The sequence below is a fragment of the Acipenser ruthenus genome, chromosome 7, assembly GCF_902713425.1.
Source record: "Acipenser ruthenus chromosome 7, fAciRut3.2 maternal haplotype, whole genome shotgun sequence".
In the NCBI taxonomy this organism is placed as follows: domain Eukaryota; kingdom Metazoa; phylum Chordata; class Actinopteri; order Acipenseriformes; family Acipenseridae; genus Acipenser; species Acipenser ruthenus.
This window is the reverse complement of record NC_081195.1, coordinates 9,633,642-9,660,848: the sequence shown is the minus strand read 5'-3', so window position 1 is coordinate 9,660,848 and position 27,207 is coordinate 9,633,642. Positions and strand designations below refer to the sequence as shown.

The 27,207-nt window shown below is 36.6% G+C and overlaps 1 protein-coding gene and 1 long non-coding RNA gene across 2 annotated transcripts; one reads left to right on the top strand and one right to left on the bottom strand.

Moving 5' to 3' along the window:
- The first annotated feature begins 2,010 nt into the window (after positions 1 to 2,010).
- Positions 2,011 to 26,876, top strand: LOC131737437 (uncharacterized). Its single transcript, XR_009329041.1, has 5 exons — positions 2,011 to 2,342; positions 6,240 to 6,660; positions 7,803 to 7,903; positions 9,722 to 9,925; positions 26,848 to 26,876. It is a non-coding gene; the product is annotated as an uncharacterized LOC131737437 (long non-coding RNA).
- Positions 15,380 to 19,804, bottom strand: nkx2.3 (NK2 homeobox 3). Its single transcript, XM_034025617.3, has 2 exons — positions 18,987 to 19,804; positions 15,380 to 17,370 (listed from the first exon to the last, which is right to left on the bottom strand). The coding sequence occupies exons 1-2, from the start codon at positions 19,339 to 19,341 to the stop codon at positions 16,751 to 16,753; spliced, it is 975 nt and encodes a 324-aa protein (XP_033881508.1). The 5' UTR covers positions 19,342 to 19,804; the 3' UTR covers positions 15,380 to 16,750.
- Positions 26,877 to 27,207: the final 331 nt, after the last annotated feature.

Sequence of the window (27,207 nt, the reverse complement as noted above, 5' to 3'; positions counted from 1 at the left end):
TCTTCTCAGACAAGGTGTAGATGAGGAGGGGTCAGCATCAAAATATACAAAAACATACTGTAGATTGTTGCCTCAAATAGTGTTAAAATAAAATAAAAAGTGCAGCCTTTTTTTGTAACGTGGCTCTTTCTATAGATGAGTCTAGCATTCCCAAAGCGGGTTAATTTCCTTCAGCAACTGAATCAATTTTAATACAGCCAAATATTCTCAAATAGACCTATTAGCACATGTGATTAGCCTTTACCATTGGCCTGTACTTGTCTGCAACCCCCCCCCCCCCCCCCCCCCCCCCCACTACAGCATAGCAACTTGCATTATGTGACGAACCTGTGATTGCAAGAGGATATTAATTTGCCAAATTAAATTATTGTACAACATCCAATTTAAAAGATAACGGGCCCTTTTTAGCAAATATGTGTGCTGCCGATGTCGAATCATGCGCACAGTCTATCAAAGCACAGTGGGGGAGTAATGTTGTAATGGAGCAATGGCATTTTGAAACCTGAAAGAAAGCAGAAAGGAGACCAAAGCGCAAAAAAATTAAAAATGTCCAGCAGCCCAAGTGTGGAGGATGACCGAGCCCCTCAAGCAAGGCTACATTTCGGGTTTTTTTTAGTAGCCTGGAGGTGGAGAGCGAATACTTACGAAATAAAAAAAGTAATCTAGGCTTTGTCTGTCCTGCCTGGCACTTACAGCATCTGCAACCTCCACCACTGGGGCTTCAAGTTCAGCATCTGCTTCCCTCAAACCCTGTAATCTTTCCTCTGTAAGTTCAACATCCATTACGGAGAGCTATGTTATGTAAAACACAACAAGCCAGGATGATATTGGTAACCTTCTGAGGAGTGTACTGTAGTGTTCCCCCAGAGACATCCAAACATCAGAATCACATTTTGAGGATTCCAAATGCTCGTTCAATTACAGTACGAGCACATTTAAAGGTACGGTTATACCTCTGTTTGGCAGGGGTCGTGGGGTTGAGCAGCGGTGTCAGTACACCGCTTCAGTGGACACATGTTATCCCCTATCAACCAGCCTCTCAGACTGTCATCCTGCTGAAACGCAGCTGCCACCTGCGAATTAACGAGGATAAACGAGTCAGGAGCGGAACCAGGATGATTTGCATACAGATTTGTGATGAAGTTGACATCACACACTTGCACGTTGACAGAATAGGTCCCCTTACGATTTATGTGCAGGTGCCTATACTGTGTTGGTGCGCGTAGCAGCACGTGTGTGCAATCGATGGCTCCCAGGACATCAGGAAACCCTACCTCCTAAGAAAACCCTGTTTTGTATTCTGTTGCAGCTTGTGAGAGACAGGGAAATAGATTAATTGAGGTCACTCCCCTGAAGTTCAGCCCATGTCCAGCGCTAACGCTGACTTGCCGGGTGGGCACTAAAACAGGGTTGCTTAGGTGGGCAAAGTCTGCTTGCAAAGTTTGTTTGCCCACAGTGAGCCTGATTTTGATGCGCTAACTGCCCCAGAGTGTTTTGCCTTAAGGGTTTGCGAACGTTCCTAAAGAGGGCCCTTAAACTGTGAAACTAAAAATATAAACTTAACCTTCTATCTGGTCTGGTCAAGGATGTCTATTATTATTATTATTATTATTATTATTATTATTATTATTATTATTATTATTATTATTATTATTATGACTCACAATTAGGTCTTAGTTTATCATTCCCCGATCGGAGCTATTTAAAATGGATCAAATTAGAAAATCCTGCAAATCTGTACTAATTCAATCCTGATTGCAGCGTACCAAACAGATGATCCTGGTAATTGGTTTAACTGATCAGAACAAGTGGAATAAATTAGACCGATAAAGAGGACTAACCTATGCAGCTGTGGCCAGAAGTTTTGATTCACCCCATATACTTAAATGTAGCTGTCCCTGCAAAACATTTAAAGCAGTAAATACTTAGGACGAGGAATCGTAGTCCTTCATAGTACTAAATGAATCCACTTGTGCAGGATCTTCACGAATCTGACTGGGTAGGCTACACTGCAATCAGGAGTTTGTTTAATCTAATTTACCTGCGATTATTAACTTCTGGTACACTGCAATGGGGATTAGCAGGTGTAATTTTAGTCCAATCAAGTGGACTAAACCTGTTAAATCCACTAGTTAAACACATCAGTGGACTACATTTTTTACGATGCAATTGACCCACAGTGCGTCAATTTATATCTGTATCGGTACCTAATTACCAACTCATTGACAATTGTCGCTGAGTGACACCTGCATCATCAAGGTTGGTTGATAACATTTGTATGCCGCTGGACGGATTCAAGCTTATTCACAGATCTGGGAACAAGTCAGTGCATTGACTGACAGGTAATCCAATAAGTCTGCACATTGTTTTATTATATACATGCAAAGACGTTAATATGTTTAAAGGCTTACTTGTAAGAAGGTAGTCATTTAGACCGAGTACATCATTTTGTATGTTATAAGTACCAGCTGCCACCACTGCCCTCATTATAAAGCGGTTCATTCCCAAATGTTGGCTCTGAGCGTCTGTAATGTTTGCACTTTTGTAGTATAAACGTGTATCAGTCTCAGTGCTACAACAGCTGATGTGCAAGGGCAGTGAGAGGGTGTATAGAGAATCGGATCAGTGGATCAGCCGTGATCAGCCATGACACCGGCATTCAACCCTGGTTTAGTTACTTAGCTCGAATCTACACTGTATTGTAAGAAAAGTGATCTATTTCATGCTCGTGTCATGTAGATTCAGCTATAGTTAATCTTATTGGCAAATTGTGATATATATATATATATATATATATATATATATATATATATATATATATACATAGTGTGTGTGTGTGTGTGTACCAGTGGCTAATAATATGTGTATAATAAAAAATTACGAATTTTACAAATCAAATGATGAACCGCAATGTATATAACAGGTGTTTTCGTTTGGTACTGCCCCTATGCTGACGTCACAGTATGATTGAGTTGATCTGGGAGCTTTAAGGTCAGCCAGGTTCAATTATTCCACCTCGCTGTGCTCCAGTTATGGAGGAGCAGTGAGCGAGGATGCTTGTAGAAAGAAAACAGCACCAGTATGTGCCGATTTCAGCCAAATGCAGTGCATCTGTCAAAAGCAAGTTGCAAAAAAATTAAACAACATACAGTTTAGAAGAAACAGTCATGCTTAAAAAAAAAAATAAACTGGGGTTTGTGAAGGTACATGGAGCGCACGCTGGGTCATGAGAAGGTATAGTATGGAATGGAATGCACACTGCTGTGGTAAGAAACTTTACTACTGTATATAGCATGAGCAAGGGCTAGTCAACGGAATACATACACATACTAGCAGATACTTATTGCAAGGCCGTTTGGGTACAGATGTGTTATGGTATTCATTTTGCAATTTGAAAGATCGTTTTTTAAAGTAATTTACACTTAATATAAACAAAATCGTCTGTCTTCCTGCCATATGTGCATTTAGTCAGCGGTGAGTGACTGAAATTATCATTTTAGTTGAGACTAACAATGGTCATCAAAACGAGTATTAATAATATATTATTAAGCAATCCAACATTCTGTGTATGCGGGACAATGTACAATATATAGACATGAGTGTTATGTATGCGCTTATTGTCCATGTCGCTTTTGTGATATCTGTTTGCCTAAAATAAAATGTAAACCATACTTTTTTTCCCACTAATTGATCATAATGACTTTGCAACAGTGTACCTTTTAATAATACAGAAATAAATATAACTACCAGTAATATAGGAAATCAATGATTGAGGAGTTAGCGCCACCTTGTGGAATTATATTTCTCGTCTCATAATATAAAATTCTAACATGAACTGCCCAAAAGCTGGGTGAAATGCTGCAGTAAGATTTTTGTATATACATAGCCTATCGTTGAATATTTGCAAACTCACAAATACAATCCTTATTATTAGCTTTTATAGTGTGTGCTTACTGTGTAAACATTGGGTTTACTGTGAGATCATGTTTGGTGAGAAAAATGTTAAACAAGGCCAATATGAAAAAAAAAAAAAGTTTTACTCAAAAACAATGTTACACCAATAATGGAGAAGCAATGAAAACAGTAAGAAATCAACCATCTTGTGTTTAATCTGTAATAATTATTGCAAAATGTTGCCCTATTCTCACTTGATTTACGCGCTATTTACGCGCTGGAAGGGCTTATGCACCCTGATAAATATCGCGGAAATCTAGTTAGTATTAGGGCCCTAAGAGCCGTTTGTCTTCTATTTGTCTCAGATTTAGAACAGGATCTCTGGTAGTTTGTCGGGTGGGATGTAATTTTTCACACACTCAGTTTATTACAAACCGTTGGCCAGTAGCGAACCATTTGCAAAATCAATACGTCATAATCGTTGTAGTCTAAACTAACGCGTGTTTCGAAGATAAATACATATATTTAATTTAAAAAAGGGATATCAATTATGTTCTTTATGTCTGCAACTTAAAATTTATTAAAACTTTAAAACTAAAATGCATTAACTATAGCTACACGAATATATATATATATATATATATATATATATATATATATATATATATATATATATATATATATATATATATATATATATATATATATATAGCTCTCGCAGCTTCATTGAGTACCTGTGCTGTGTGTGGCAAAGTTTTCTATTTATGAGAAACATAAATAACATAAAACTTCAAATAATTGCCGGGTCTCAAATAATCGCCTGTCTCCAATACGCGCCGGGTCTGCTGGCAAATATTGTAAATAAAGATTAAACGTTTGAAGTTATTAAAAGCTTTACTATTATTAACCGCAAGAGGGAGGTAGCATGTTACGGATAAGCATGTGGTTGCTTATATGTTTGGTGTTAAATCTGTTTCCAAGAGCCGAGCTAAATTCGTTTTATTCGCTTTCACATAGGCTATATGGTTTTAAAACATATTTGACAAATAATAAAATTACAGTTTTGTCTAGTATGCTAAATTTGATCTGCCAGTTCCAGAAAAAAAAAAAAAACCTGAATCCAGTTTAAAATAATGTGAACCTGTGGGTTCTGCTACGCAAATGCCACGCATAGAACTAGCATTGGAACCCAGGTGTTGGGTTCAGTACTCCGGGCGTTTTAAAGCGTGTTATAAAAAGCACATAGATGTGACGGATATCTTGGTCGGATGTTCTGTTATTCTGCCAGACTGTCCTTTATTAATACGGATATTTAGCTCAACTATAGGTCCAATATTCACTAGTGGCAACATATCTCTGAATAACTTGGTCGGTTTAAGACACTTTCATACTGAAGAGCCTCCTGAACAACTGTTTCCCTGTGGTCGTACTCACCAGGCTATAGCAAAGGCAATATTATTACTGTTTATCGACATTTAGGATCTTGCTCTGACTATAGTTTGGTGAGAAATGATTTATTTTACTAGATGAACTTGTTGTCAGTAGCCTGGATCTGAGGCATGATGCTAAGCACTGAAAAGCACGTGGACGTTTTTAACAAACTCACTTTAAGAAGACTCGACAACTTAGACCAAACGTGACTCAACAATGTCCTTTGGGGGTGTATTATAGCACTCCGCTCAGTAAAACCCGCCTCGGCTCTTTTGGCACTATCAACCCCATATCTCAGATAACGTTTGATACTGACGTCATATTTCCAGGTCTGAAGAACAACCTTGACCTCAGACCTGATATGGTTCCCATATTGTTGTCATGAGTGTTTTGTTTCCGGTTGATAAAGAAGACCAATATAGCTTACAATTGCTGGCTGTGACTTTGATTTGGTCACCTCTTTCCAAAATTATGGATTTCTGCATGGAATTACAACGCCGGTGTTTTTGCTATTATTATTTATTTGGCAAGGCAGTAGTCTGTATGTACGACACGCTGACTAATCGGAGCTTATCCCAGACTTCGTTTATCGCTCCAAAAACACTGCGAAGAAAAATGTACTTTTGATTTGTTAACCGATTTGTGGAGTTATTTTGTGTGGTTGTAATTTAAACAAACCAGCCCTTGCGCGCATAGTTTAAAGAAAAAAAAAAAAAAACTTTCGCAATACTGCTATAGTTCAGCATGCGACATTTCCTGTCACTGTTTGTATAATTTGGTTTGCTAATAGTTATCATGTAAACTCATGTACAGAATAAATATTAAACGACTCTTTGATACATTAATCAGCTTTGTTTCTGGGGGGTCTTTGGGTCATTTATTGGCGAAACATCTTTTTTTTTTTTTTTTTGCAGAGCTCAGCACAGGAACACAAGCCCGGGTGTCCCAGAAGCAACACAGAGAACTAAACAAGCAGACAGCTGGGATGTAGGCCTACGTGCTGATTCTGGAAAACAATGTTTGAGAATCACTGTCTTGGAAACAGCTGTATTTCCTTTATCCAACAATTAGCTGCTAATCTCACATCAAATCCCAACGGGACAAACAAGGCTTTCATTGAGACGGTATTTAGTTTCAGTTCGCATATGGAACAGAAATTAGGCGCAAATTAAAGTCCTCGTCATTGGGAGAGAAAAAAAAGACGCATGCGCTGATTACATTTAACCCATCACTGTTGAAGCTAAGCCGGTAGAAGTCGTCTCCGAGGGCTGGAGAATCACATTGATTCTTGGTGGCGAGAAACTCACCAATGGGTGTATCTGTTTAGAAGTGATTGTAAGTTACACGTAAAACAGTAAATCCATACGTTTTATGCAAACGATTTCAAACATCTAACTTGGTGTTCAGTGTAAAGGAATGCAGAGTAACACACAAGTGTTGCACTTAAATAAACATACATATACACATGTATTTCATATCTGTTGCATACAAATTTGGTTTAATTCTTAATTGTATTTCTAATTAGTTGATTGAAACATGTATGATTGACCAAAATAAACACTAATGTAGGCAGAAATGTAATGTTAAAAGTTCAAGTTTAAATTATAAGCACGATGGAGAGAACGGTGGGGCGATAGGTAGTAAACTACAGTATTTGGCAAGCAGGAAAAAAGCTGGGAATGCTAATGAAAGGGAATGGCAGAGAGATATCACTTGTCAACTAATTACTCATTATGCTTAGCAGTGTTTAAGTTAACAACAAAGGCCTTTTTTTACACTTTTGAGGTGATTATAGAAATTGTCTTAACGGTTTAAGACGCACAGAAAATAACAAGTGTTACACTGCAGTGTAAAGTATAGTAAAACTAATGTGAAATTAAACGTTATCACTGTTCTGAGCATTGTGAAAAGGATTAGACTCAATCTTGCACCGTCCTGTCGGGGCGCCTCCATTCCATATGTGACAAGAGAACCAATCACAAAAAGAACGCCTGGTGAAATAAAACCCATCAGATAAGCAGCAGTCTATAACCAATCTGGCACACACAACACGCACGCACACACGAGACAAATACCACGAGCAGCTGAAATTTGCTTAGCATAATGGCAGAACATCAACATGGTTCATGGGTTCGTTTTGTGCAGACAGCTGTAACTTACAGACTAGAAAAGGAAACACGTCTCATGGGCAGTCAATTTATGAAAAAACAAACAATACATTGTAAATAATAATAATGTTAACCCACAGAAAATGGACAAGCGTAGCCTTAGAAAGGTGTCCGTGCAGGCCGGATGTTGACTTCTTCATCTTTACACCTATTTTATTTTACTTATTTATTTCCCGGGTTATTTGCGTCCAGTCCAATTATCTGTCGCATATTAAATTCACCATCAAATATAGCCTATCAATTATTGTTTTTGTCATTATTTGTATTTTTCTCCGTCACCTGTTTGATGAAGTTTCTTTCATTTTTCAGGAATCACGTCACAAACATCATATAGTGCTCTGATTTGGTTAACCTGACCCACTTTAAAAAAGACGCTTAGCACGTGACGTGATAAAGGCGGAATGAAGCAGGTAAGGAATGCCAAACTGAGTTACGTCACGCTCCAGCGCAGTTTGGTTTATCTTGCACTTTGACATCTGCCTGCATAGGCCTACTGTACACAATCCTATCAAATTCAATTACGTTTTTGAAATTACAGTTTTCTAGTTCTACCTTAAACAGTAATGTGTAATATAACCTCGCCACTGGTAGCATGAATTACACGGTGTCATTTTTATATTACATTTTGCATGGATTCACACATATAGGCTACAGCAAATATGTTTTAGAATGAACATTAGGCTATATATTCTGTTTGTGACACGGTGCGGACTTTAAGATTTAAAGCATTTGAAATGGCAGTCAGTCTTTATCTTTGTATATCTTTTTCTTAATCAATTCTCAATTTTTCGCGTTTTAAAATGTAGACTACCTTTTTTATATTTGCGCATACAGTCCTATAATACAGAAATGTTAGATATCAATATCGTTCATATGACGTTTTGAAGGTGAGAATGTTTCAGTTCTGTTCCGAAATGCATCCAAATCCAAGAATAAATATATATATATATATATATATATATATATATATATATATATATATATATATATATAAAATAAACAGGATGTGACTACTTTTGTTGTGTAAGTTTAACACAACAAACACCAGTTGGCATAGCCCAAAAAACAAAAACCAAAAAAACAGACCTCATACAATCACCACATGGCGTTTTCTTTTTGTTTTGTTTTTACGGTCATATGCTCCTGTTACTGGTTGTCATGTCCTACAGTTGCAGAAATATATCCCTCGCTATAGAGATAACTCTTATCTCACTGAGACTAATTTATTTAGGCTATCGAGCAGACTACTCTTGACCTCTTTTCTTCGTGTGGTCCAACAGTATAACATGTACGGTCGATTAGTGTAATCCTAGATACAAACCATTTCAATTTCCTCCCATCAAAATATTATGATAGTGTGTTAAAACTACAGTATCCTAGTACATTCATGTAAATGTACAGAAAGAAGATAAGAATGAAATGTGCGGGAAAGTTGGTCTTAAAGACCCCTCTTCACGAAAGAAATCAGCAGCGTTATTCTTGGAAGACATTTTCCAATTTCAGTTGTGCTATAGAAACAATATTTGTTGACATAAAATGCTTTGGAGACCCTTAGGCTTTGCCAGTTAATAATTTATGTAATTATATATTATTTATATAATTATATATTATTCTCTTACACTGCTGCTTTTTTGGCTATTTGAATACTTTTATTTGGATATATTTCCTAAATAATTGTCGAACGTCATGAAAATCTGAAGAACCTTTATTCAGTATAAGAAACAGGAGTTCGTAACACTGGAATTAAAACAATGATCACATTTATTAGAAAGTGTGGGGATTAATGGATTTAATGGAAATTGATTATTTTCCAGTATCCAAAATTGGAGTGTGTCTGTCTTTTCAAAAGAAAGCCACAAACCTACATTTTAAACAGAAACTTAAACCAGACAACTTGCAGTAACATGATAAACACTGGAACTGGGCTCAGATCTCTTAAAAGCGAGTTGGATTGTCTTGAATACCACTTACAGTAAAACACAGCAAGTATCGATACTAAAGACACGTCAAAGATAGACCAGCATTTATATAAGCGTACCTATGTTACATATGATGGAAACTGACTATTCTTTCAAGAATGGAGAAATTGGGTGGGGTTGATCGAATACGTCTTGTAAGGATATTTGTTAGAGATTTAACCAGCACATAAGTCCCCTAGGTGTATAAGTGGACCTTTCCCATTCCTGCGTATATTGGTCTTTTGTTTTTGTTTCTTCTTTTCTTGAAAGGTTTGCCGAGGAGACCTATTGTTTAAAGTTGTTTTGGGAACCCAAAAAGGAGACTGTGAGGAGACCGGGTGAGCTGTAGCCGTTGCACAGATACCGATCTCAGCCCTTCCTCAGAGAAACTCTGTCAGTGAAGTGGTGAGGTCCCTCCTCAGGCATCGCCACACTGTCACCTGCTCTATTTACCTTCATCAATCTTGACACCAGGTATGTCCTACAATGTAATATCCAGTGGAAATGGTACGTGTACTCCTTTGCTATAAGTCAGATCCAAGTCTTGCCCTGTCTTTGTTTGCTTTCTAATTAATCTCCTTAATAGCATAAGTGCATTTAGGTGTCTGCGGATTGCATGGCACACTCTGTCTTCTTCCTGAGCCCAAGCGGTTGCAATCCAATAGATGTGAGAACAAAAAAAAAAGATTTCTAGTTTGAGAAATAAGAATTTGAAAATGAATTGGTCTGTCTATGACCCCGTGGTGAATAGATATTGAACTCAAGTGACGTTCATCTATTAGGTGCCACACACTTCATAATAACCACCCAAGCCTCATTAATTCATGGGATATCTCGCTGAAATACAAACATATCTTGACAGGGACATTCTGGCCTGAATGAAAGCAAATTGTGTGGCATTGCAAAGCTACTTAGTAATGATTGTGACGATAATTTAAACAAAAATAAAATAAATAAGAACAAATACAGATGTTTTACACATTATAACAAATTGAATGTTTTTTTTTTCTTCTCCTAAAATAATGAAATAGTTGGATGAATAAATAAAACTCGGGTCGAGTAATGGATTGTTCAAAGCGATACAGTGGCCTGTATAACAGTGACAACAATGCTTTAGTTTTGACGAAGAGGTTGCCTCTTGTCTAAGCATTCAAGTCAGAATTAATGCTGGGGTCTAAACACGCATAAACCATGGTTGCTTTCTGCTCTAGCTGGCGCTGTCACCACTGTTTACAAATCTAATAAGTTTAAGCATGGGGATTCACAGGAGAAAAGCGATTAGAAAAAAAATGGTTCTGCGTTGCGCACAGAACTGGTATAGCATGTTAAAGAAAATGTAAAATCGATCGATTTACCTTTGAGAACAGGGGCTCGTTTATATACCAATACGATGTCGTATCAGGCTAGAACGAAGTCGGGAGCACAATACGACAGAGGCAGCGTTTCTATATATTGTTGCTCACACTACTTGGTCGTATTAAATGTCGTATTTCACAACAGCAAGAACACATTTCCCGTATTGAACCGAGGCTGCTCTAATGTATGCAGTGTGCCGGTATTTACAACATAGGCTAAGACAATTACTGCGACAGAGGGCATCGGAAGATGTGTGCGCAGTATCTGTTACATGTTTTTTTATCACTATGTATTGATATTATTATTAAAATTGTGTAGCCTATTATTCTATTATAATGTAGACTTATTTCTGTTCTAACCATGTGTAAAACGCGTTGAGATATTATGGTATGAAAGGCGCTAAGATTATAGTGACCTTCTCTTCTTCTGCTGAGAGTGTGTAGGGCATAGGTGTAATTTACACTGGGGACGCGGGGGACTTGCCCCCCTCATTTTTTCAATGATGGGGAAATGTGCCCCTAACATTGCAAGGGTACTAACACTTTTTATTATTATTATTATTATTTATTTCTTAGCAGACGCCCTTATCCAGGGCGACTTACAATTGTTACAAGATATCACATTATACATTATTTCACATTATACAGATATCACATTATTTTTACATACAATTACCCATTTATACAGTTGGGTTTTTACTGGAGCAATCTAGGTAAAGTACCTTGCTCAAGGGTACAACAGCAGTGTCCCCCACCGGGGATTGAACCCACAACCCTCTGGTCAAGAGTCCAGAGCCCTAACCACTACTCCACACTGCTGCCACACTACTTTTATTCCTTGATAATGTATTGGTATAATCACTAGTCAGTATAGAAGTCAATGGGAAGAAAAATGGGATCAGATCCTGGATCACTGGAGCCGGATCATGAGATGGTGTTTTATTTACTACGAGGATCTGGATCAGGCTCCACTGATTGGTAATGTTGAGCAGACCCTGGAGCTGCACGCACCTTACTAGGGAAACGGACCAATGAGAAGTGAACGTACGTGACGCTTAAAGACCCCGGCTGACAAATTTGTATACAGCCTGAGAAAAATGGCAAACGGATGGACAAAGATAGAGGAGGATGCACTAAGCTGCTGTATCCAAAACACCGGAAAATGGTTTAAGTTTGTAATTCACCATAGCTCGTGTTATTTACTAATGTAATCACACTGAGGTTTATACTTGCAGCTTAACGTTTCATTTTAAATTGAAACAGTAAACTTAAAACAGCAAAATGACCTTTGTGCAAATAAATAAACTAATACAAAATACAACTACCATAACGAAAATGATCGTATTCATCATAGGAAAGTTGAGTTCTTACCTGTAAACAGGAACACGTTTATTGTCTGGAGCTTGGTGTTATTTACATTATCGTCGATACACTGCAGTTTGAGGTTCAAGCTACATCTGCATATTTTAAGTTGATGGAAGCTGAAAATACTTTTTAAAAACGCCTTTTTATTGTTATTATCTGTAAGCTAGCGCTGCCAGTATAATGTTTTCTTTTTTGTTGTTGTTTGGGCAGATGCTTTTACGGATTTGCCTCCTAACACAACCCACAATCCCCCTTAATAATTAGGCTCATTATATTTTGGTTTCCAAGACCATTCAAATTACATTCCTTGTGGTGCGTGGTTCATGTATTTTCAGACATGGCTAGTCATTGAAACACGACAATACAATTTGACTCGAATATAGAAACAGGTGACTGATGGAGATTGCAGGTCGAAAAACCTAATTTGAATTTACAATCTCGCAATATAGAACCGAGCCCCAAAACTATAGCCAGAAGCTGTAAAATATGATCAAAAAAAAAAAAAAAAAAGCTTAACAAAAAACACAGCACAGGCCTAATAGACTGCTTTAAAAAAAATCTATGAAATAGTTATAGTGTGAAAAATATTGTAGTCTATAGCAAATGTGCATACAGTTACCATTAAAAAAAGGTTACACTGTTTTTTTCCTTGTTTTTTATATGCATGTTTTCTTAAATGCTTCTACAATGTATTTATGTTTTGAATGTGTTCTTGGTGCCATTAGCAAACGTTGTAGAATCCGGGGGTTCTTTAATCATGATGAGTAAAGGTAAGCCATACAGGTTCAAATACAAATCATTTCTAGATATTTTTTTTTTAAAATTTTATTTTCCTGAAAGCTAAATTTGTTAGACTGGATTATCATTACTGGTATTATTATTATTTTCTGCTCTGTTATGTTTCCACTTCCTCGTTGACGGATATAACTGTCTGTTTAATGTTCCTCTGCCTGTACTCAACTTAAACTTTGACTGCATACTTTCAACTTCCCGTCTGAACCCACTGGCACTGTACAGCGTACTGTATGGGAGCGGCACTGCACTTCATGGTGTGCACTGTGCTTTTTAATGTAGCCCAACGCAGACACTGGATTTCATTTCGTTTCTTGGAATTCTAAGATATATACGAATCGAGTAAGCAGCGTACATAATCTTCCCCCAAAAAAGTACTTTCATAACACTTCCCTTGTTCTTGACAGCATAGGGTGGAACATTGTGTCTAATTGAATTTAACACACACTAACACTGTATGAACCCCTCAGACATATTTTGTCAGATTCCCCGCACCTATTGTTACTGTGGTTGTTCTGGGTTCAGATTACTTTGCATTACAAGTTGAATTTGCAAACTTGTGTCTACAAGCTTATATGTTATTTTGCTTCTCGCCTGACATTCTTGTAGACCCGGTAGTTGATGGAGGAATAATTAAACGCATAATGCGACAGCTTATCCCTGATTGGAATGTTAAAACTCGTCCTGTAGTATTCCATTGTGTACACACACCCATCCTTAGGCAGTACCGATTAAGAACATTTCTGAAAATCTTTAGAAGTAATATCTGCAATATATGTTTTTAATATTAACTTGTTTCCCCCCCCCCCCCCCCCCCCCCCCCCGAAACATGACCACGTGAATGATCTTTTTAGTCTCCTAAGCCTGAAAAGAAATGTTGTAAGGGTCACCTAATACAAATTCTTCTTCAAAACCGTGTTGATAATTACTATACAGTGTTATTTATCTAATGTATTCAGCATTTAGTTGGATAAAAAAAAGTAAACGCTTACTACTGTTTTTATAACATAATAATCTAGCAAGCCCGCTTTAGTATTTTAAACAGCCTACATTTGTTAGCAAGGGCAAAAGGCATTGTAACGACATATTTAAAAAAACCGTAGGCCTATTACACCGTTAAAATGTCTTTGTACTTTCTTAAAATATATGAGTGTGTGTATCGAGCCTTATATGTGTGTTTTATTGTATTTTTTTTTATTCTGTGTGTGTTCTGATTCAATTCATTTACTAAGCATTGCAGCCTGATGATTTTTCTTTTTGTATGCATAACAGCAACTCCTTTTATTGCAAAAAATATGAAGTGGGGAGTAACGGTGGACTGCAGCACGTATTCATTGTGGCTTTCTATATCCTGATTGCTTTGTCTTTCCACTGTCCCTCACAATTGCTCCACTCTCAAGCAGTCTCTATTTTTTTGGAATAGAAAAATGACTAAACGTGTAGCAATAATGACCCTTCATTCAGCCAGACAGCCTCCCGCTGTAAGCTCCAGCTCTCCTGCGCTGGATGTACCCTGCTGGAGAGCGCGCCCCCTAATCAGAACCCCTTTCTCTGCTATACAAAAAGGAAAGAACAAAACTGAACACATTTTTATCCCTCCTCCTATTAACCAGGCTGCTAAATAATGCGCCCGCCTGTGCATCAATGAGGCGTATTTAAGGACGTCAATCTAGCAGATCTTGGGCTTTTTTGTCTTTGCTGAGGACCAGGCTTCCTGCCACACACCTTTGTTCATGAATCCATTAAAGGCCATTATTATACCGTCCAACCCAACTCGAACTGCTTCTTTCAGTGTATTCTAGAGGACTAATCGCACCCTCAAAGCTCTGCAATGTAGAATAACTTTCCTCTTTCACACCACTTGGCACTTGGACAATTAATTTGAGTGTGGCTGGGCTGCCCTTTCTAACTGCAAGACATTTTGCTAAATGAGAAGAGGCTAACAAAGCGAGAAGAGTAACGTCTAAATAGCTCTTGATTAAGAAAGGAATTAAGACCGCGTCGAGGATAGATGTAACACTTCCTGTTTTGAAAAGGAAAGTGGATTATCCACGCGCAGTTTTAATGTGTTTTAATTTTGTTGGTAGGGAAAATTAATACTTATAAGGTATAAGTTATATATTCAATGTGTGTCAGCGTTCCCTGTACACGAACAGATTTATTTTCAAATTTAGAAATGAAGCAAACTTTGTGTGTAAAGAACACACACACACACACACACGCACACACACACCACATCAAATCCCGTTGCAGAGCGAGGCAATTACATGTTTCCTTTTTAAGTATTTTACTTGAATCCTATTTATACGACTTGAATCATACCTACTAGACATCTGTATGTTCTCCAACAAAATAAATATTTTAGCATTTTAAAAAAAAGTTTTCCTTAAAATAAGTTAACATTTTAATTGTCACCTTTAATAATAGCAGCTACACAATATTGCACCTCCACAATTTATTATGTTCCATGTAGCGCATTTGAACAACAAATTAGGAGATCGATCTTAATACGTCAGGCATTACTTTCAGACATGCTATACAGTATACAATTACAAGAAATCTTAACAGCCATTTTACAATTGGAAATGCTTCTCGGATTTTATGGCATTTATATTTACTGGTACAGCCCATTCCAAATGAGTTAAAATAACAGATAAGAATGGCATTTTTTTAAGTCTTTGTGGCAGCCGCTGATAGTTTTCTTTTTTTTAAAAAAAAATCACAGGAAGCTGCTTTGCGGATATCTGTGACATGTTTTCACAACCGGCAACATGTCTAAATTCTCGTGGGTTGGAATAGTAGAAAATCAAATGCAGAAAAAGTGAAACACACACAAACACACACGTTTGACTGTTTTTCCCCCTCCAATAAACAGGCTAAAACAGCACAGTGAAATCATTTAGAGGTACGAGTCTTGTAAAATAAAGGTGCATTCAGTTCCAGAGAAGAAATTGTCAATCCGTAAAGAAAGCTGTTGTTCTTTCTTTCTTTTTCTTGAATGCTACAAATTCGCGTATCGGCGTTTCGTGTGAAACAATCCTGACATCATTACCTCGGTCCCCTGATAATCTTCTCAATGACCTTTTATTCCAGAGGTCACAAAGCCCATAAGTTATGCGTGGAAACCCGACTTTTATTTTTGAATTGGTTTCCATTGCGCAATAGAAATACTAAACGCTGCTTTGTTTTCAATGCATACATATTATTTACTTCCTCGATAAAGGATTAAAAGAAATGTAGTGTAATAGTTATTTTTAAATTGATGGCCAAAGAATAATACAATATCTATTGCATAAAGTACAGCGAATTATAGAAATAATGTAAAGGGAAGCTTAACCCTGTAATTCCCAATCATTTTTTAAATGAGAAAAGCTACTAGATTTCGTTTATTGTACAAAACACAATTTGGTTTCCTGTCCGGCAACCCACAATGCAGTACATATGGAAAATACTAGTTGTGTGTCTGGATTAAAAAAATAATAATAATATTGAGGGTTGGCAAAGCATTTTAACATATGTGACAGATAAATGTGCATTACAGAGTTAAATACTTCCCTTGGAGCCATAATACAATAACGCTATTTGAAACATAAATATATAACTGATATTTTTGTCCAAAAAAAAAAAAAAAAAAAAAGCCCCACTGTTGTGAACCATTGATGGAGGAAAAATGCCTCTTTATACTTCCGCGGTATTTAAAAACAACAAATAAAAATAAAACCTAATATAGGAATCATCCATGTATTTATTTATTTATTTATTTATTCATTCATTTATTTCTGTACTGCTACCAGGCTCGGATCCCTTGTAGAGTCCCCTGGCAGGGCGAGACTGTGGCCCCCTGATGCGTCTGGGGCTGAGCGGCATTGCTGAGGCTCATGTTCATGAAAGCGTTGGTAGCTGTGCTGGGTGGAATGGGGGGTATACTGGAGTAAGTGCAGCTGTAATTGGAATTGTACGCGGGGCTGCTGTAGGTACTGTAAGTCGGGTAACTGTTATAGCTGTAAGGGTTTGCCCCCACAGTATAGGGAGCATTGTAGTTCTGAGAGCCCCCCAAGCAAGGCTTGCCATCCCGAACCAACACCGGCACTGCAACTCGTCTGGGCGGCGGAGGGTGGTGGTGGCCAACCATCTCCAGCGACTTGTCCTGCCGCTGCCTTTTGCATTTGTACCGCCGGTTCTGAAACCAGATCTTGACCTGAGTGGAAGTGAGTTTCAGCGTGCTGGCTAGATGTTCCCTCTCCGGCGCCGACAGGTATCTCTGCTGCTTGAACCGCCTCTCCAGCTCAAACACCTGGGCCTGTGAGAAGAGAACTCTGGGTTTCCGCCTGGTTCTCTGCTTGGGTCTTTCCGATTCGTCCTGCCGGCTGTCATCACAATCTTTCGATTTCTTAACAGGACAACTTTCTGCAAAAAATAATACTAATAATAAACTCTAGTATCATACTACTACTACTACTACTACTACTACTACTACTACTACTACTAAATATTATTATTATTATTATTATTATTATTATTATTATTATTATTATTATTATTATTATTATTATTATTATTATTAATAATAATAATACAGAATAATTTTATTATAATAAACTCTTAAAAAAGAAAAAGGCCTTTCTTTATATAAATGTACAGTTCTGAAAAAAAGCAAACCCGTCAACGCTGGATTTGTAGTACTTCTGACACCGTCTAATTGTCTCCTTTAGTCACCCCTTAGCTCTTAATTTAGCTATAGGATTAAGAAACAATAATAATAATAATAATAATAATAATAATAATAATAATAATAATAATAATAATAATAATAATTAATAATAATAACAAATAAACATTTAGGACTCTAATATACAGTATATGGAAATAGTTGATTTTGGGTCTAAATCACTGTTCGCATCTTTAAAATATAGGCAATGTGACCTTACGTGATTAATGAAGTGGAAAATAGTGCTTATAATTAAAATAAATGTATATCACAAAATAGTAATTTCACTATTTGTATACAGGAAAAGATGCAAGTATAACGCTAACCTAGTTCACATTTAAAAGTAAATGTATACTATTTTAAATAATTGATCGCCGTCGTGATGTATTACTTAAGACGAGCACACAAAGGAATGCACACGAAATCTAACAACGTGGATTCTGGATTAAGTATATTTATGATTTGGATGATATAGAGTTAAGATGAACATATACATGTCTTACTTACATCTTGTCTATTACGCTTCCAAAACCTTTTTTTTAACCAATCTAATGCATATTTTAGAATACACATAAATACGGTTAAGAATTAAGCCCACAAAAAATGTAAATATTAAACAAGAATCGGGTAATGGGATAACTCACAATAGCACAACATTTGATTGATATTATAATTAAAATATATACATATCTACTTTTAGATTATTGCTACATTGTTAATTTATTGTAATTAGCCTAAGTATCTTTGTAGTACAACAAAAGTCTTCAAGGAAATGGAAATAAATATTCCGATAAATATGAAAGCAGACGATATTAAACTTTAATTGCCACACGTGTATTTTGCTATAGTCCACGATGTTAAATTTGAAAGGACAATGTGTGTCATAAAAAAAGTATCTGGTTTAATACAGCTGACAATCACAGGATCTGACATGACGCGATTAGGATATTAATTGGTTTATCACCCACTGTTTTACTAAACTATCGATTGTCTGTCTTAAACAACCAGGCCCCAAACTCAACAGCCCTCATTTAAGTGAGATGTAGACCTTACACTCACTGCTCATAAATCAACCAAACAAATGTATGTATAGTAGTTGTGGGTATTTATATTGTGTGCTGAATATGGGTTAAACGATATACAGTAGCACGTCAGTGTATGTTTTGAGGTCACCACAAAAGTGATTTATTGTATAACCATGTATTAATTTTCTTTGCGGTAACATTTTAGTGTGTTAACTATTTTGTAATTGCTAGAAAGTATAGCCTAATCTTGATGATAATATATAATAATAATAATAATAATAAACACTTACTGGTTTCTCGGTCCTCTAGTGGATCCACCTCTAGTTTGGTGTCGTTGGAATTCTCAAGCGCTGTGTGGACATAGAGGTCGGGAGAGAGGCTGACATCCCCGTGACTGTGCGAGACAGAGAGCGAGTTAAGATAAGCCATTTTCTCCTCCCCGTCCGAGAAGCCAGGGCTCTCCCCAGCGGCGAGCATGCAAGAAGGAGGCGTGTGGAAGTGTTGCTGCTGCGGTTGCTGTAAATCCTGGTGCAAGTGCGCGCGAGGGTGCTGGTGGTGCAGGGCTTGGTGCTGTTGAGTTTGCTGCTCCAGATTCAGAATATCTTTGACAGAGAATGGTGTGGAAGTAACTGGACTTGGAAGCATTATCAGATTCTGCTTAAACACATTCAAAATGATAACTCCACTGGTGAGAGGAACACAACGAGTAAAACATATATGGTTCTTTTCTTTGTGTACCTGTACCAGTATTTAAATCAACTTCATTTCTTATAAACATCAAAGAGAAAACATTAACCCCCCCTAGAAAAGCTGAAAAACAAATCTCAAGCTGCCGAGATGATAGTTTCCATGCATGCAGAGAAGGTCTCGGGTGCTCCTTGGTACAGCAAATGCCGCAGATCGTGCCTGTTTTTGATAGTCCGGCTCCCTGTGAGCCTGTGCTCCACTCGGGGACGATGACGTCACCCCGGTTGGGCGGGGTGAGCCTGGTGAGTGACACGAGGATCTCCAGAAACGCTGTGCTGTGAATGGATTACTAGATGGATAACCCCTCCTTGGCTGTTTCCCGGATGCATTAATTACACTCTGAGAGTTGATCGGTACTTGAAGAACATTTTAGTTTTATATTATTATTATTATTATTATTATTATTATTATTATTAGTAGTAGTAGTAGTAGTAGTAGTAGTAGTAGTAGTAGTAGTAGTATTAGTCTGTATAATTGACGTATTACCAACGCTTATTTTACAAGCAATACAAGTTGTATTAGTTTTTTGAAGTAGTGTAATTACTATTTAATTATAGATATCAAGGGCACCATACTGAAAAAGATGACATCCTTAGAAATGCATTTTCATTTGAGGGTATGTCTTCTAATTTTACCCCCATGTAGTCTTATCAGCTTCAATCTATAGTTTTGGTGCGTTGATTTGGCAAGCTATGTGTGGACTATGTGTACGTTGTTGTTGTTATCAATATATACTGATGTATCAATGTATCTTTGTTGGGTAATCTAAGTAAAATACAGTAGCCTAGGTTCAAATCACAAGACTAAAAACAATCCAAACCCAAAATGAAATGACTCTTATGTTAAAACATAAAAGCTGTCATGCAGCCGTTCGTTTAAATTAAGTAGATTTGTTTTGATGGCTGTTGACTAAAATACGTTTTAGGGAATTTAAAAGGCTCATTTTATGTGCTTTAGTTCTGCGGGATAAACATGTGCTTTGCAGAATTGTGTTGTTTAATACTCATTATTATTATTATTATTATTATTATTATTATTATTATTATTATTATTATTATTATTTATTTATTTATTTATTTATTTATTTATTTATTTCTTAGCAGACGCCTTATCCAGGGCGACTTACAATTGTTACAAGATATCATATTATTTTTACATACAATTACCCCTTTATACAGTTGGGTTTTTACTGGAGCAATCTAGGTAAAGTACCTTGCTCAAGGGTACAGCAGCAGTGTCCCCCACCTGGGATTGAACCCACGAGTCAAGCGTCCAGAGCCCTAACCACTACTCCACTATTCCTGCTGAAAACTCCATATTAAAGATAGTAGGGATATAAGGGCACAGAACCGAGTGTAAATGCATGGTCTTCACACTACAGAGCATTTTAAACCTCCATTTTATGTATGTTTTTTGTTGTTTTGTTTTTTTTATTAAATATTATTTTTTAAAAGAAAGAAATACATATATCTACATAGTTAACTTCTATTGCTAATGATGTTCGGTTTCTGAATAAACTATTAATGTTATGACGAGATACTTTCAAGAGTTTTTTTTCATGATTTTTTTTCCATTTAAATATAAACATTTATTTACCGGATTTTTTTTTTTTTTTTTTAAAGACATTTATATTTACAGGAAAGTCATGTTTACAATGGCCGGTGTTGTTTTCCCTCACGATTTATGACTTATAATAGAAACAGCTTTTTGAGAATGTAAACACGCTGTCAGTTTTACGTTAAACAACAGTAAATCAATACATGCCTCTAATGAGTGTAAGATATATTCAATCACAGTTCTATTACACTGAAACAAAATGAAACTGATATTTTTGGATCGCATACTGCCCTCAAGAATGCAGCTGCGCCTGCTTCTTTTATTTGTAATGAACCCTTTAAAGACTTTCTTCTGTATCTTACATATAGCTACATTCCCATGACTGACAAATCTGAGCGATACTGTATTATTACAGGGCTATGTAAAATAACCGGCCTCTATAATTAAAGAATAATAAATGTGTTGTCGTATTTTTTTTTTTAGCTTGACCTTTTCTTTTTATGCATTTTTTTAAATGTATAATTTATAAATGGTTTCATTGAGACGTCTGAAAAGCGGTGTCCTGTTTATTTAAAACCATACAGTTCGAGTTAAGGAGAAAGAAAAAGGGTAAGTAGTTCTAAAACGCAGAAATATTAAATGTCAAAAACTTACATAAGTATTGACTATCGGCCTACTGTTGTTCGTTAATTTTATTTTACCATAAAAATATAGATATAATAGATTCTAATAATAGGGCCTATAGTCACGACTTACCTGTGCAGATACTGCAAGACAACAGCGTGAATCAGCCTCCTTAATCAACTCTTCGTGTTTTACAACTGAAACTCATACAAAGTACGACTTATAATTCATCTGCAATCTTCCTGCATTTTCTCCACCTGTTTTTCTGAAACGCTCTAAATTGAATTATTGTTCTGTTTTGTCATCCACTGGTACCGGTGAAGTCCACAGCATATCGTTTTAGTGCAGCCTCCTTACCTGTAGGCCTACATACAGTTTCATGTGAGGGCGTATTTCAATTTATTCTGAAGAGACAGATTTAGGGAGATAGAGACCAACAGATCGATCTAGATAAAAATATACCCTATAGATAGCAGCTATTTCTTTTCCAATCTAGTCTCGCTAATGCGGCTTATCTTATAGGTGAATTATTCATGCTCTCCTTTCCATATATATATATATATATATATATATATATATATATATATATATATATATATATATATATATATATATATATATATATTAGTAGTAGTACTATTTTTATGACGGTGCTAATTAAATTAAATTAAATTACGTTTTTCGGCTTTATGTTTATAAAAGGTCATAGTGCAACAGTTGCAGTTTTTCCTCACATTTAATAGTCCGTTGAAACTGTAGTCTTTTCATATTAAACTGTAAAGAAAAATTAGGAATTAAGACATGAACGTGCGGGAAAAAAACAAAACAAAACATTGATTCAAGTGCGTTTTCTTTTAATATAATATTTTGAAGGCAGGCAAAACTTCAAAGTAAAATCGGGCCCAAACATTTATTTAGCCTGGCAGTAACAAAACAAAAGAAAAAATAACAATATAATCTTTATTTATATGGCATTTTAAAATCAAATAAAGCAGGGTTTCCAGTAAATAATTGTGCCATAAGGTTTCCGTATAACCCCGGAGACAGAACTACAGCTGGACGAAAGATTTAAGTTACAGGATCTCAATTTGCTGAAAACTCAAGACTAGAAGCTGCCGATACTTTTTTTGTCTTGTGTGCAGAGAGCGCGCTCGTCTTTTAAACCGCGTTTATCAAGGGTTTATTAATATACCTTATCAACTGATAGCCAGGCTCCAATAGCAATTAAAATTCCTGAAGAAAAACTGATTGGCGGCTTTAGTTAAAGCAATCTCTCGGTATCAGTTTCCTTTCCGTTTTAGAGGACACTCTCCCCTCTCCCCTCTCTCTGTTTTACCCCTCTTCCAATCCTCGCCTCTATCCCCTTTGCCATCCTTCTCTTCTAGCTCCCTCTTTTGCTCCTGACAGGCTGTGAAAAGGTTGTAGATTATGGATCCTCAAAAGAGAAAGCTGGACTGAGCTGAATCAAAGAGATAAAACCGCAGTAGAGATAACCGCTCTGCCTGGCATACACACAAGTCAGCTCCACTGTCTAAATTTAGGCGCCAGATTCCCGATAGTTCTGTGTTGATTTATAGTGAGCTACAGACAGAGCGAGCTACCTGCTATACTCTTAAACAAGGACGAATAAAGTGTTTAAATAAATCAATCTTTATTTAAATGGTTATGAGTTTAACATTTATATATAACGATTTGCTTTATTCTAGATTTTCATAAAGTGATTGTCTTTATTATTATATATTTTCCTATTTCCTACACAACAAAAACACTAGGCTAGGTATAATGTATAGGAACGTTCCGGTAAAATAAGTATAACATGTTTAATGGACAATATTGTGGAAGAAAGACCAACACATTGATTGGTATTATGCTTTATATTATAGGCAGCAATTGTCCATATAAGTTATTTCGTTCTGTTAACCAGGTCCTATAGTCTCAATCCGCTACATTAACCTAATAATGTACAGTTCATTACTTCTCATATAGAAATACAGATATTGTCTCTTTAATTGATCAGCATCTACCGGTGATTGTTGCTCTCAGTCGTGAAAGACCTGTGTGGTGGACATGTGAATGACGTGAATGACATGTGGTCAGCAAGTGCTTTGAAACGGATTACTGTTCCAAAAGGATACCTCAAACACGTGTAGGTTTGTGTGGTTTTGTACGGTTGTTTGAGTTACATACCTTCAGGGTGCTATTTTCTTCTCGTATTTATCTGTATACCATCTCCACAGAGCAGAATATATCATTTACGGACCGCGATATAATAGGACTTCTGTAAACCCAACCAAGATTTGTGTTTATTTGTTATATGCAAAAGTTATGACCTTGTTTTGTAAGAGAAACGGTTTATAAAGGCTATCTTTTCAGAAAGATCACGATGCAGACGATTATATACAGGTCTGCCATTAAAAGCCATGTACGCTGAACAATAATGAAATAGGCCTGCCCTTGGTTAGATGACCCTCGTGTGTGTTTCAGATCGCCCTTCATTAAATGTAGCACTCAGAAGGGCAGAATAAATCTAAAGGTTTTTGAGACAAATTTGTACCATAATCGACATTCACAACTTCGGGCTATTTGAACTCACGGTAACGATGACTCCTATTTCTGTGTATTTGTTTTGCTTTGAAATATACAACTTAAATACTGTAACTTTATGATGTAAACGACTATATTAACGTTTAGCATAGACTAAATGGGCAATGATTCTTATACCCGTTCAGGAATCATTTATTCATATTAACTATGGATTTTTTTCCCCCATGAATTGTAATGTTTACTTAATCGTAGCTTAATGTGAAATTGTATGTGATTTCGGTTAAGAACAACATTAGAATTGCCGCAAGAAGTGTTACTAAACTTTCAAGTAAGCGTAAACTACAAAGTCTTAGACTTAATAATAATAATAATAATAATAATAATAATAATCCAGAATCCTTCTTAATGGAAAACCTTGTAAAAACTTTGTATTGTCATAACTGTGATGAAAAGTTGGCTTCACCTTTTATATTGTCCTGAGTTTTCTTCAAAAATAGTTTATAGGAGACACCACGAAACGTGTTACTTATTATTTGCACTGTTAAAACAAAATGTGTAAAAATGCAACACTGGTAATTTACAGATTTCCATAATTCTACCAGTATTTTGACAGCGTGTTTTATCAAAGCTGATTCATGTTTGATTTACTTTTGTGATTAATTGTGATTATAATATAATATCCTCTGACATGCTGTAATGGTATGCAACCATTTATGTTTGTGGTTCATTGTAGTTTCTTTTTATGTAATTGTGGCCTATAGTTGTTCGAACAAAATACATAATTAATTGGGCCTATAATTAATACATTTTCAAAGATAACGCGACCAATAAGATAAGATTAATTAGTTACATATGGAGTGAGAGCATTGTCCGGTATCGTTAATAGTACAAAGATATAGCCACTTGAGCAGTGCCATAAAAAAAAAACAGAAACTGTTTTCAAAATAGCTTTATTCCTTGACTTTCCCTTTCCCCAGCCTTTCTCTCGGGCAAGAAAGTAAAATAAAAACACTGGAGTCAAGTTTCCGTGATGTGCACGGATAGGAATCCTCACTGATTGCATTCGAGGGATCTGACTGTATCAATAACAGACACAGTTATTTACAGAAGATGTAACTAAAAAGAAATCCGCTTACAGGGTGGTGTTCTTTTTTTAAACCCGAATAATATGAGTTGGGTTGAAGCCCCACAAGGGGTCCTGAAATGGTCAGAGGTGTTTCAAATACTGTATTTGAAATTAGTTATGCACTCTATTTTAATGATTTAGCCTGTACATGTGTGTGTGGGTGTGTTTGCTGCTGTTTGTAAATCATCGATTAACATCTGTGTATGTGTTTATGGAATCCGTTAACTTGTTTCTGAGAACTAATAATGCATTTAACAACTGTGAATACAGTGACCTTTTTCGTTACTGGTAGAAGACTATCGGTCCGATTTTAAAGCAGTGCGAATGAAAACGTGAACAACATAACCTTCAACTGCATGACATTAATAAACTGCCCAGTACAATAAAGTACTGCACCTTCCTGCAACTAGTTTAACTCAGTCTGGCTGTAACATTTTATTCCTCTCGGATAATTTGCCTCAGAGAAAAATGCCCAAACATGTATTTATTTTGTATCCAGGAGTATATTCATGTTTCGTTGAAAGTGTTGCATCATTAATATTTTGAAATATATGCAACCTTGGCACATGAAGCAAATGTTTAGTTAATCAAATTATTATTATTATTATTATTATTATTATTATTATTATTATTATTATTATTATTATTGGTGGCAGAGAATGTGTTGAAAGTGAGTAGTTAGGTTAAAAAAAGTAACTGGACGAAATCCATATCTTTAGTTTTTCACCTTATCCAGTTGCAGTGTGTAGCCCGATATTGAGAGAAACTACCTGAAACCAGGACTGAGAGCTGTCAAATCCAAGTTTGTGTTTTTTTGTTTGTTTTTTCTTTGCTGCGTTTTACAGAACCTCTGATTTCCGGTGCTGTTGCTTGAGATTAAGCACCGGGAGCTCGGGTTGCTGCTTCTCGTTGACTATCCTAAACGCTTCGGTGATGACTTTTGATGACAACGATTAAGGATAGCCCTTCTGAAGGGTAGCCTTGCGGGTGTTCTAAATTACACTCAACAAACATCGCTTACTTTGAATCCTGTGGGTAAAAGACAGTGGGGATGACGATGATGATAATAATTATTGTTCGTTCTGTCAAAAAAAATCATTCAGCATTCCACCTAAATCAGAGATTCGCTTGATAACACTATATTGCGGGGGTTCGTACCCCATAGGCATATGCATAGTTTACCTGGCTAACAGAGAGAAAGGGTTACAATAGATAATGTTGTACCTCTTGTCTCCTGTCACTCGCAGCCGGGTCCAGGCGCCACTGACAAATGCTTGGGTGCTACTGAGGCCGGGGGAAAGAAAGGGAGAGAGGGAGACGAGTTAATCCGCATCCGCTAGCCATCAACAGCATAGCTGTTTAGATTATAGCGATTGTCTTCCTCTGCAGGCTCGGGCTGTGTGTCTTCAAATGGGCAATTTGAGAGAGTGAAAGGGGGGGGGGGGGGCATGGCATTACAGACAGGCTCGGCCAAACATAAACAGTCTTTACATTTTTGTGACTTTAAGGATGTAGGATATATTACTGAACCTTTGTTTATTTGTTTTGCACAGTGGGGATGTATGCGTTTTCAAACAAAGGGGACTTTTAGTAAAGGTAAGTTGTTTTCTTACACAACAACGCAACCTTGCAACTTCAAGGGCGGGATGCAGAAAGAGACGTTGCGCTTTGGAAGGGATGAATATGAATGTACACTTTTAAAAAAAAATGGACATACAGGCCTGCGTGTGTGTTAGTGCATTTTTGTTATCCGTCCAGTTACAGTCTTTATCCGGATTCATTCCCTTGATTTGCAGTTGAATCTGAATGTGTGATGAGTTTATTACAGGTACAGGTTGCAGTCGTGCTGTGATGATTAATGACAGTGGAGTATGTGTTCAATAGAGCAGATCGGGTACAGTTGTGGTTTCTGA